The sequence below is a fragment of the Pantherophis guttatus genome, chromosome 6 (genome assembly GCF_059756535.1).
Source record: "Pantherophis guttatus breed Tessera chromosome 6, ASM5975653v1, whole genome shotgun sequence".
Classification (NCBI taxonomy): domain Eukaryota; kingdom Metazoa; phylum Chordata; class Lepidosauria; order Squamata; family Colubridae; genus Pantherophis; species Pantherophis guttatus.
The window spans coordinates 56,701,542-56,713,911 of NC_142068.1; the positions used below are offsets into that span (position 1 = coordinate 56,701,542).

Below are 12,370 nucleotides of genomic sequence, written 5' to 3' on the forward strand. Positions count from 1 at the left end.
TCTGTCTATAATAAATAGCTGCCAGACACTGTCATCTGGTCTAAATCGTAACTATTAAAAGAAAATCTCATTCACAAATTGCCCAGAACATTATGATGACAGATGCAAATAAGACCTTTTCATAAAAAGCAGCTTCTTTAGGTGTGAAAAGCAAAATCAGTTTTAAAAATTTAAATACAGTATTTTTCAGAGTGTAAGACGCACTCCCCACCCCAAAAGTGGGTGGAAATGTCTGTGTGTCTTATACAGTGAATGTTGCCGAAGCCCCACCCTCCCGCACCCTTCGGCTGTTTTCGACCTCCGTGTGTCATGTTCTTAGCTTCCATATGCTCCATTTTAGAGGCTAAACCCATTCCAGGTTGCGGGGATCGCCATAGCACATTGCTGCTAATCGCCACTTCCGCGTGTTACGTTTTCAGCCTCCACATGCCGTTTTAGACTTGTTCCAGGCTGTGTGGATCACCACAGCACATCGCCCCCAATCACCGCCTCCGCGTGTTGCGTTTTCGGCCTCCGTATGCACGTCGTGTTTTCAGCCGGTTCCAGGCGGCCGCTCCCCAAAGCCTTGTGTTGTGGTCCGCCAGCAGCCTGCAGAACTGGCAGTAGAGTCGGACAGTGAGGAGGCTGGGAAGGACAATGGGCCAGTCCTTGAGTCAGGGGAAGGCCCGGATGAGGGCTCTGGTTTGGAAGCAGAGATGGGGCCAGGGCCATCTGGGAGTGATGCGCGGACTCCGGAGCCTCCAGAGGTGGATAGCAGAGGCAGAGGAACAGGAGGAGCCTGTTCCTAGTGCACACATGCGAAGAGCTGCCAGAAGGCAAGAGCAGCTAAAGCAAAAAGGACAACTCAGGAGTAAGGCCAGGAGATGATTGGTCCCTCCAATAAGGCTTAAAAGAGCAGCAACGGCTCTTGGGATCTTTGTAGGAAAGCAACGTTGCTACATTTGTCTCTTGCTACATCTGTTTGGTATCGGAGTCTCTTGCTTCTGAACTTTTGCCAAGAAAAGCCTTTGGCAGGGTGCCAAAGAAGACAAGGTTGGTGATAAGGCCGAAGAACTGTTTATGAAGAATTTGTTTTGGACTTATTTTGGACTAAGATGAGAATGAAGTAATTCTCAGCTGTTCTAATAAAATATGTTTGTTTAGGACTGATTGTGTCTGGTAATAACTACTTAGGCCTATAGGTCATAACACCTAGAACCAACCGAAAATGTGATGCGCGGAAGCCAAAAACGGGGCATGTGGAGGCAGAAAATATGACACACGGAGGCGGCAATCGGCAGCGATGTGCTGTGGCGATCCCCGCAGCCTGGAATATATCTAAAACGGAGTGTGCAGAGGCCGAAAACACGATGTGCGGAGGCCAAAAACGTGACACACGGAGGCAGCGATGGGCTGTGGCGATCACCACAGCCTGGAACAGCTGATTGGCGGTATTCCAGGAGGCCAATCCAACCACCAATCAGCTGCTCGTGCTGAATCAGGCTGCGATAACATGCTGAAGCTGACCAGGCTGTTTGCCGTTTTCTGCAAGGACGCTAGCCAGATGAATACTCATGGATGCTGGTAGGCAGAGGCAGAATTTTTTTTTCTTGTTTTCCTCCCCAAAAACTAATGTGCGTCTTATACTCCAGAGCATCTTATACTCCGATAAATATGGTACTTAAATGATTAGACATGTTAGTATCCTATTCAGGTTTCATGAAATCCAGGATGAGATCCCTGAAGTTTTTTTGTGATTTTAGATCCCTATAATAGAGACTTCTAAGTCAAACTGAAATCCTACTAATTATACTGGAAAGTTAATTTTTAAAATTTTCTTCACAACAATACAGAAGAGATTTGCCACTGGGATCCTGTCAATTTCTTAGTGTAGCATACAGATCTTAAGTTTCTTACTGGTTTTTTGTCCTCATACCAATCTGGTCCAATCCTACTAAGCTTTTTAAAAATCAGTCAAGATAAACTAGGTGCTGCCACCTGATGGGGCAGATGTCTATAGCAAGATTTTTTTAAGTCAGTGCTGATTAATTATCAATGTCATATTTGTGCTAAATAATCAGATTACATATTAGAACTTGGAGTGTCTCCATTTAATCATATATTCATTCATTTAATCATTCATGCTCATTAGTCAAAAAATAAAATGGCACAAAGCCTCCAGAGATAAGGAGAATCCAAGACCTCGGTGCCTTCCGCCGTGCCCTTAAAACCTTCCTTTTCCAGCAAGCCGGGCTGGCCTAATTTTTTAAGTGTTTTTAAGTGTTTTGTTTATTGTTTTTAATTAATGGGGCCAAATTTATATATGTATATTTTAACTGTATTTTAATATTTGTATTTGATGTTTTTACTTGGCTGTTCACCGCCCTGAGTCCTCAGGGAGAAGGGCGGTATACAAATTCAAAATAAAATAAAAATAAAATAAAATAAATAAAGATTTCACATCTTACCCTGTGCCATACCTAAACTACTACTTAGGTCTTCCTGTGAGAGGAATACCACCAGCTGAAAAGTAGTGTATTATGGTAAACCTTCTACTGATTAGAAAAGGAATCAAATTACAGATAGGTGCCAAAATGCAAGGAGTTTTTTTTTTAAAAGATGGACACACCTTATATTTAAGTACTTCACTTTTCAATGTTTAGTATCTGTATCTTTCAATTTTATATTGCTAATACATTTCTTGAAATAAGCCACCACAATGAATTAATCCATATCAGACACAAAACATTTAGAACAAAATGTTATATTCGTCAGGCATCTGTACACTACTAACACTATATATAACCTTTAACTTGGCAAAATAGTGCATCATAGGGCAACAATTTCTGAATCAAGGTATTTCAAATGGGCCAATTTACAGAATCCATCCAAAATCCAGGATCCATGACTCGGGTAGGATTGAAATTTGGTAATGTGTGATTGCTTTGGGGTTGTTGTGCCATTGACCAGAGGTTCACTAGTCTTGCCCTAGTCCTCCAGAAGCTGAGTAGACTGGCCCTTCCTTTGGCTGCTGGAGATGGGTAGACCAGTCCTGCCTTAACCGCCCAACCAGCAGAAAATCAGAAGTTGCTCCCATTCCCACAGCTTTTTTGCTCTTGGTCATTCTGTTTCTCTCTTTTGGTAAGGAAATATCTCTAAAACAAAGACCCAACAGGTCATGGGTTGTCTAATTTATAATGAAAAGTTACAAGCTCCGACTCAACCCTTCCAAGACCGACTGGCTGTGGCTTCCGGCGTCCCGATATAGCCAGCTGGTGCCATCGCTGGTTATTGGGGCGAATCATTGGCCCCCACGGAAAGGGCTCGCAACTTGGGCGTCCTCCTGGATACACGGCTGTCTTTAGAAGAGCATATGACGGCCATGGCCAGGGGAGCTTTTTATCAGGTCCGCTGATATGCCAGTTGCGTCCCTTTCTAGATCGGGACTCCCTACACACGGTCACTCAGGCACTTCCCGCCTGGACTACTGCAATGCTCTCTACATGGGGCTCCCCTTGGGGTGCACCCGGAGGCTCCAGTTGGTCCAGAATGCGGCCGCGCGGGGGATTATGGGAGCGACGGGGCGCTCCCATGTGACACCTCTCTTGCGCGAGCTGCACTGGCTTTCTGTGGTCTTCCGGGTGCGCTTGAAGGTGTTGGTGACCACCTTTAAAGCGCTCCATGGCTTAGGGCAGGGGTATTTACGAGACCGCCTTCTGCCGCCAATAGCCTCCCACCGGCCAGTTCACTCGCACAGAGAGGGCCTCATCAGGGTGCCGTTGGCCAGACAATGTCAGCTGGTGACCCCCAGCTGACCATTTACCTGGTTTACCAAATGGTCTCCAAGGTCCAGGCCTGGAATCATCTCCGCGTCTGGGACCTCTGTCATCATCCAGTCTTCTGGATCCTCGATCATCATCTGTGTTACGCCAAGGTCGTCTATCCTCATCACTCCTTGAAATTCTATCATCATCCAGCCCGCGCCTGGGCCCTCGGTCATCATCCAGCCCGCGCCTGGGCCCTCGGTCATCATCCAGCCCGCGCCTGGGTCCTCGGTCTTCATCTGTGCTGCGCCAACTAGGTCGGTCATCATCCAGCCCACGCCTGGGCCCTCGGTCATCATCCAGCCCACGCCTGGGCCCTCGGTCATCATCCAGCCCACGCCTGGGTCCTCTGTCGTCATCCAGTCCACGCCTGGGTCCCCTGTCATCATCCATGTTACGCCAACTTGGTCTGTCGTCTTCCAAGCCACGCCTAGGTCCTCTGTCATCATCCAAGCCACGCCTGGGTCCCCTGTCATCATCCAAGCCACGCCTGGGGCCCCTGTCGTCATCCAAGCCACGCCTGGGGGCCCTGTCGTCATCCAAGCCACGCCTAGGGCCCCTGTCGTCATCCAAGCCACGCCTAGGGCCCCTGTCGTCATCCAAGCCACGCCTAGGGCCCCTGTCGTCATCCAAGCCACGCCTGGGACCCCTGTCGTCATCCAAGCCACGCCTGGGGGCCCTGTCATCGTCTAAACCACGCCTGGGGGCCCTGTCATCATCCAAGCCATGCCTGGGGGCCCTGTCATCGCCAGTTGAACGCCAACTCGTTCGGTCATCATCCAGGCCTTTGCTAGGATCCTTTTCTTCCTCTTTATCCTGTTTCAGTATTTTATCTTCTGGTGCTTCCTGGGTAGTCTCTCCGTCTTCTTGTGGAGTAGTAGACTTAGTCACATCGTCTTTTTGTATAGATTTTTCATCATCACGTACTTCCCCACGCCGCCACTCTCTAATAAAACAAAGCCAGAATTTTATTTTCAGATTTACAAAACCAAATAATTGGGTTACTCTTGCAAATTACAGCTACACAACTATAAATTACACATGATTTCTCATCTCGAAAATTTTGTGAGCAACTCTATGTTAATACATACATTCATACATTAGGAAGTCACAAATTTCCATGGATGAGTATAAATAGCAAAATGTATTCTAGAAATCATAATACTAAACTTCTGAGACAATAAAAGTTATGGCTCACATGTTTTTCTGGTTTTCCAATAGAAAGAAGTTATTTGTTCAATCTCAATATCATGAAATGGAATATTAACAAAACTACTATCTGCAGTTTACAGGAACTTCTCAATTAGATACCATGAGTCGTATTCAGCACTTAAATAAAAGTGCTTTCTGCATAAGAAAAATATACAGGTGATTTAATTTAATAACCAATACCTTAACAATTGATTGAAGTTATGAAAATCTCAGAAACAGTCCTTTACAGCCTATAAAGCACTTCTGACCATTGTAAAATACGTCATCACCACCTGCAGTCATGTGACCACATTTAGGGTGCTTGGCAACTGGCTCGCATTTACAACTGGTTGCAGCATCCCAGTCAATGACCATGATTTACTACTTTTCTGCCATTTTCTGGCAGAAAACTGCAAAAACCGCACATTGGATATGCTAGATTCACTTAACAACCTCATGGTTCACTTAACAACTGTGGTAACTCACTTCATAATCATTGTAAAAATGGCTGTAAAATGAGATGACCTACTTAACAGCCCTAACTTACAAGCAAAATTCTGAGCCCAATTTTGGTCATAAATAAAGGAATAATAGAATAACAGAGTTGGAAGGGACCGAACCCCCTGTTCAAGCAAGAAACCTTACCATTTCAGACAAATGGCTGTCCAATCTCTTCTTAAAAACCTTCAGTGCTGGAACACCCACAACTTCTGGAGCAAGTCAGATTAATTGTTCTAACTGTCAGGACTATCTATACAACATGATCTTACACACTACATGAGTAGTGTGAACTTACCAAAATATCATATGTGAGCCACTCAGTTTTAAAGTGTGTATAAACTAGTTAACAAAAGAAAAAGGAATCACCCAGAGCATTCTAAATCAAATGTTCCAGAATATTCATATATGGAAACAGATATTCTATTATGCACATTGATATGCTAATGTTTACTGGATTTCCACTGAACTATAGTACTAGTAATTTTATTTGTCTCAGATTCCAAGTAATGTTATCATTTTGCATTGGTTTTATTCTAGTTTGAAACTATTTAACACTTAGAAGCAAACATTCTAGTACCTAAACTTTTAGCTAGCACAGAATTCATACCAACCACTAATGGGTGGCTATATAAATATTTCGAATGAATGAATGCAAAAATGAATTACAAAAATTGAAATCATTAATATTGGAAGAATAGACTACAGCGGGCCTGTCAAACTGGTGGCCCACGGGCCGGATGCGTCACATGCAGGCCATGTCCGCCCCGGGTCCGCAAAGGAAAAAAAGTCACGATACGTTACGTGACCGAATTTGACACCCATGGCCTACAGATATTAAAGCAAAGACATAGAACAGTGTCAAAAGTGTAGATCTGAACAGAAAATAAGGATATTTGTTGGAACAAGTTGTAATTTTGAGTATTTGTCTCTGAAATATGTATAATGCAAAGTCTGTATAAATATAAAAGGGCAGACAGAATCTATGGAGAAAGGGATGCCAATATAGCCATTTATTTAGCAAAATGATTCCAACCTAGAAGGATAGGACAAGTCTTTGTCAGATATGCCAATTTGCTTGAAATAGTTATACACACAACTCAGTTGGTTATTGAATATATTAATAGTTCCCTGGTCTTATTAACTGTACAGAAAGAGAATCTTCACTAAGATTATTAAGGTTTGCAAGAATGTTCTGCAACGTCTAATGAATCCTGGTAACATGGTATTAATGGCCACTAAAATTGTTCCATATCCAGTTAATGTTCTTTGGATGACAATGTATACTCTTGCACAGGTTATCAGAATAAGAAAAGAAATATTAATCTATTATAGCTTGCTTAAGTATTATTCTATAAGCTACCTTTCTGGGGGACGTCTCCATTCTGATTCCTGATCAGTAGTTCTTCTCCAAGTATTATCACTTTCTCGATCACCCCAGCGTGATTCCTACATTTAAACACAATAAAAAGCAACCTTAGGATAGTATCAACATGATTAGGAATACTTCATATTTTAATATCAATTATCACAATTTTTTAAAAAAGCACAGAGCCTATGAATGGTTTCAGAAACACAATCTGCTTCCAACCAGTTTGCAAGTTTAAAGAACATGCTATGGCCAGAGTAGACAATCAATTTTCTATCAAGTACTTCATCCCCGAGGGATGAAGCCCACATAAGGAAGCAAAGAGTGGGTGCGTTTCAAGACAAAAGTGGAGGGAGGCATTCTCTATCATCCCCTCTTTTTAGAAAAGTTTTTTTTTTCTTTCCTATGAAGAAGACTCCAAAGAGCAACCTGTAACTCATTCCAGACAGCTGAACTGGTTATTCAGTTGTTCTACAATTGTTCCAGTTTTTTTGAAAGACCATTGGATAAACATACATGAACATGTATGTTGAACGATAACAGTGGTTCACTTAATGTGGAATCTCAATTATTACTTACTACTTAACAAAAGAGAAATGAAAAGAGGGAACAGAGAATAGTAGTTTCCCATGGCAGAGTACATTCATCTCTCAGTAACATGTATGATATTTGAAATTCATTTCTGAAATGGTACAAAATGTAGATAAGAGAAACCATCATTTCTGTAATAAGGCATTTCAAATGAAACAAAGATTCAGATTAGAAAATGAAAAAGAACAAGGAAGAAATGATGTATTATTAAAAATAATTTTAAGAGCAGAAGCTATTTTGTGAATGGGCTCCATGTGATACTATTGAAGACATTTTCTTGAAAATCCAAATCAGCCCATTTACTCAGAACTTGCTTTTTAAAAATTGATGCATCTTTTCCAACTTTTCAATGCAATCTTTTTCTTTTTATTTAGCTTAGACCCATCTGACTCTCCAAACTATTTTTTCCAATTTTTAAAATGTGTTTATTTCTTTTTTTATTAAGTTATAGAGTATTATAAAATACAAAAGTAAATACCCTGTTTCCCCCAAAATAAGACATCCCCTGATAATAAGCCCAATCGGGCTTTTGAGCGCATGGCAATAAGGTCAACTTATTTCAGGGTTCAAAAAAATATAAGACAGGGTCTTATTTTTGGGAAACATGGTAGAAGAACCTTAAGGGGGAAGGGGAAAGGGGAAAGTGAAGTGAGGAAAGATGGGGGGGGGACAAAAAGAAGAATTGACTTCCGACTCTCTGTTACAGTAGAATAAATAATGTTTAAAATGTTATATAAATGTCCACCAATTCTTACACCTGGGAGATTTTATTACCTTGCCAACATTTTATTACAGTTAACTAATTAATTAACTAACAACACACTAAAAAAATTAACTTGTAACAGATCCTAATGACAATCACAGTGCCTTTGGATCGTGTAATCACCACTCCGACTCTTGGCTACCATCACACATTTATGACAGTCACAGCACCTCAGTCACGATTGCCATTTGCAATCTTCCCAACTTCTGATAAGCAAAGTGTCACCGCCAAACTAAACCTGGCAGAAGCCATTTTTCTAGTTCATCCTTGCTACGGGAGGAAGGAGGTTGGAATGCCTTATTAGACACAATATAAATCTTTCTCGTGAGAACCAAGGTCATCTCCCTGGTGATGGGAGGAGGAGGAGAAGAGTGCCTGAGGAATCCGCCAATTAACCTAATTGGCCAATGTGACCAGTGACACTTGGGAAAGGGGTTATTGCTGGTTTAATTATGCTAAAACTGCGGGAGTTTCAGAGTTGGTTGCCAATATGATGTATCCAATAAAAAAGTTCTTTGAGGAAACAAGTGGCCTAGGAGTTCTGATTTGCCTGGAATTGTCCGTTGGAACCTTGACACAAAGTCAAGGTATCAATGTACCAAATAACATCTTTGTTTAAATCAACAACAGAACAATATCGGATATTATCTTGAATAATCCTTGCATAAATTTATATTGTATCAATACATTTGTAAAGTAAGCTAAGGTTTAAATGGCACAGAAGCTGTATCTTAAAATGATTTCTAATCAAAATATTTGAACTGGAAATATGTAGTATATAAATATATGCTTTCCAGAAAAATCCAGTTCATCAGAATTATTTACCTTTCGCGAAAGTGGATCGTCAAGATTCCGCCTCTCCTCTTCACGACGACGCTCCCGCTCTTCAATTTCTAATTCCCTTTGACGTTTCTTTCTTTCCACCTCTTCTAGTTTTTTAACACGTTCCTGATATTCACGCATTTCTAGTTCACGTTTTTCACGTTCAACACGTTCTTTCTCTTCTTGTTCTGTCCACACAATCATAAAAAAATAATAAAGCAACTTCCCATTTTGGATTAAAAATGGCTATTTCATCTTCAAATATACTGATTTGAACATTACTTCACACTTACACAGTTTGAAAGTTAGCTTTAATAAATTCAATTTTATAAATAATAGTTAAGGATGTGTGGCTTACTAATAAATATTTTAATGGAACCTCTCCTACTGTAGCAATTTTATATACATATTTCCCAATATAAGCAATTCAGTAAGTACATTTGAGCAAAATAGAGATAGTCCCCAGATAAAGAACAAGTTCGATTTCTAGCTGTCTTTAACTCAAATTTGTATGTAGGTTGGAACTCACTTACAAACAGACTAACTATGATTAGAAATAGCAGGCATGGAGTTAAGCTTATCTGACTTACAGATGACAATCTCATGATCACAGACACAGTGACGATTGTTACAATGGTTGCCAAACACCCTTATGACAATTATTTATTATTTATTTATTTATTTATTATATTTCTATACCGCCTTTCTCCCAAGGCGGTGTACAGTCAAGAAAAATATAGACACACAAACATCATAAAATTGCTAATTAAAATTATTACTTAGTTTGGTCAATTAAATAAAACCCAGAATTAGATAACATTTAAAAAATCATTCACATGTTCTTATGTTTAGCCCCGCCTGTTGGAACATCAGGGTCTTGAGGGTACGGCGGAAAGCACGGAGATCAGGGATATTCCGTATCTCCGGGGGCAGTTCATTCCAAAGGGTTGGAGCCCCCACAGAGAAGGCCCTCCCCCTGGGAGTCGCCAGTCGACATAATTTGACTGACGGTACCCTGAGTAGTCCCTCCCTGTGAGAACGAACTGGTCGGTGGGAGGCTATTGGTGGCAAAAGACGGTCTCGTAGGTACCCAGGTCCTAAGCCATGGAGCGCTTTAAAGGTGATAACTAACACCTTGAATCGCACCCGGAAGACCACCGGGAGCCAGTGCAGCTCGCGTAGGAGAGGTGTTACATGGGCGTAACGAGCTGCGCCCATAATCACCCGCGCAGCTACGTTCTGGACCAGTTGGAGCCTCCGGGTGCTTTTCAAGGGGAGCCCCATGTAGAGAGCGTTAAGTAGTCCATACGGGAGGTAACTAGGGCATGAGTGACTGTGCACAAGGCGTCCCGATCCAGAAAGGGACGCAACTGGCGGATCAGGCAAACCTGATAAAAGGCACCCCTGGCCACGGCCGTCAAATGATCTTCTAAAGATAACCGTGAATCCAGGAGGACACCCAAGTTGCGGGCCCTCTCTGTGGGGAGCAAGATCTCATCCCCTATTGTCAATGATGGTACCAGCTGACTATACCGGGATGCCGGAAGCCACAGCCACTCGGTCTTGGAGGGGTTGAGTCTGAGCTTGTTTCTCCCCATCCAGATCCGCATTATGTGGCTACAGGAACGCTGCAAGGGTCATAAGTATGAGGACCGGTTGTAAGTTGCTTTTTTTAGCACCATTATAACTTTGAACAGGCACTAAACAAATGATAGTGAATCAAACACTACCTCTATTTTGATTTGCCAGATACACTGAACAAATGCCTACTTTTAGTAACTGCCATGACACACATCTATCCAAAAAATTATGCAAAATTACTGCATTTTTCAGAGTATAAGACACACCTTAGTTTTTGGGAAGGAAAATTTGGGGGGGGGGATCTGCCTACCAGGTATTCATCTGGCTAGTCCTTAGCCTGGTCAGCTTCGGCACATTAGTTCGGTTGCTGGTTTTGAGGTTGGGGCTGGTTGGGGCTAAAAAACAGCTTCTGAAGCACAGCTGATCGTTGGAGGGAATAGCAATTAGAAAAGCAGGGGAAGCACAGAAGGGATAAGAGAAGGCAGCAGCTGTTCCAGGTAGCCATTTTGGGCACCTCACGTCGCGTTTTCAGCCTCCAAATGCATCGCGTTTTCGGGCAGCGATGTGCTTTGGCGATCCCCGCAGCCTTGAAGGGCTCTCAAACGGACCGTTTGGAGGCTGAAAACGCAATGTGCAGAACCCAAAAACACAAGCCACTGTCGGTGGCATTGTCTGCAGCCAGGAAGAGGACGCACGGAGGCCGAAGGGTGGGGGCCCGTGGGTGGGTGCGGTTACATTCGGAGTATAAAATGCACCTAAATTTTCAGCCTCTTTTAGGAGGAAAAAATGTGTGTCTTATACTTCGAAAAATATGGTACTATTAATAAATATAAGATCGGTATAAATAGAAAGATGAGGATAGATAAGAGTGTTACTTTAGGAAGAACCTTTCAGCATTTACCTTTAAGCATCTTTTCCTCTTGCAACCTTTGTTCTTCCTCCTCTTTCTCACGATAGTAAGTAATGCGTCTTTCTTCTTTGCGCTCTCTCTTACGTTCCTCTAAACGATTACATCTTTCCTCTGCTAATCTTTCTTCAAATTGTTTAAGTTTTTCCTGAAACAATAATACTTAAACTGGAACTACAGAAATAGTAGTTCCAAGACACACAGAAGATCAAATATGGATATATGCCAAATTACATTCTAGCTTTGCAGATGTTGATAAAAACACACTGGGATTCTATCCACTTGGAGAGCTAATTATACAAAGCCATACAAGAAAACAAGTACTGTTTACGTTCTTGTAATAATATGAAGATGTAGAGTAACAGACAACAAAATGTAAATACTATGAACTGTCCACAGAAAGTAAACTCATGCTGATTTCATAAATAATATTCCTGTCTTTTTTTGTTGCTTGATAGTATATAAAATAGATTTCAAATATAAGTGGTACAACTCAAGAACTGAATGTAGCTTTCCAAGCCATTGCCCCATTCCAAGGAGCAGAGTCAAATCTGCAGGATGGGAAAGCGAATTGAGGAACCTTTCTTTTAACCTTTAAAGGCAAACAAGGTCAAGAAAAAGAAATTATAGTACTACATAGAATGTAATACTATAAGAGAATTTTGAAAGTCTGTCAAAACCATCATTTTAACATATTCTTAATCCAGTCAAGACAGAATTGTTCTGATGCTAGAACTCAGTTTCATTTATTTGTTTATTATTTATTTATTGCTCACCTATCTTACTTCAAGGTAACTCTGGGCATTTTTTTCTAACAGTTGCACATTCTCCTGAATTTTATCAGA

General features: G+C 41.6%; 1 protein-coding gene across 2 annotated transcripts in view; it reads right to left on the bottom strand.

Annotated features, from left to right (window-relative positions):
* Positions 1-12,370, bottom strand: part of EIF3A (eukaryotic translation initiation factor 3 subunit A) — a 37,201-nt gene that overhangs the window by 6,754 nt on the left and 18,077 nt on the right. The window contains exons 16-19 of one of the 2 annotated variants that reach the window (XM_087872945.1): positions 11,520-11,673; positions 9,041-9,225; positions 6,856-6,941; positions 3,812-4,749 (exon numbers count right to left, since the gene is read on the bottom strand). In XM_087872945.1, the coding sequence (XP_087729071.1) occupies positions 3,812-4,749; positions 6,856-6,941; positions 9,041-9,225; positions 11,520-11,673 (1,363 nt within the window). Of the gene's footprint in view, positions 1-3,802; positions 4,750-6,855; positions 6,942-9,040; positions 9,226-11,519; positions 11,674-12,370 lie in introns of both variants that reach the window. The other variant, XM_087872944.1, reaches the window with a different exon arrangement.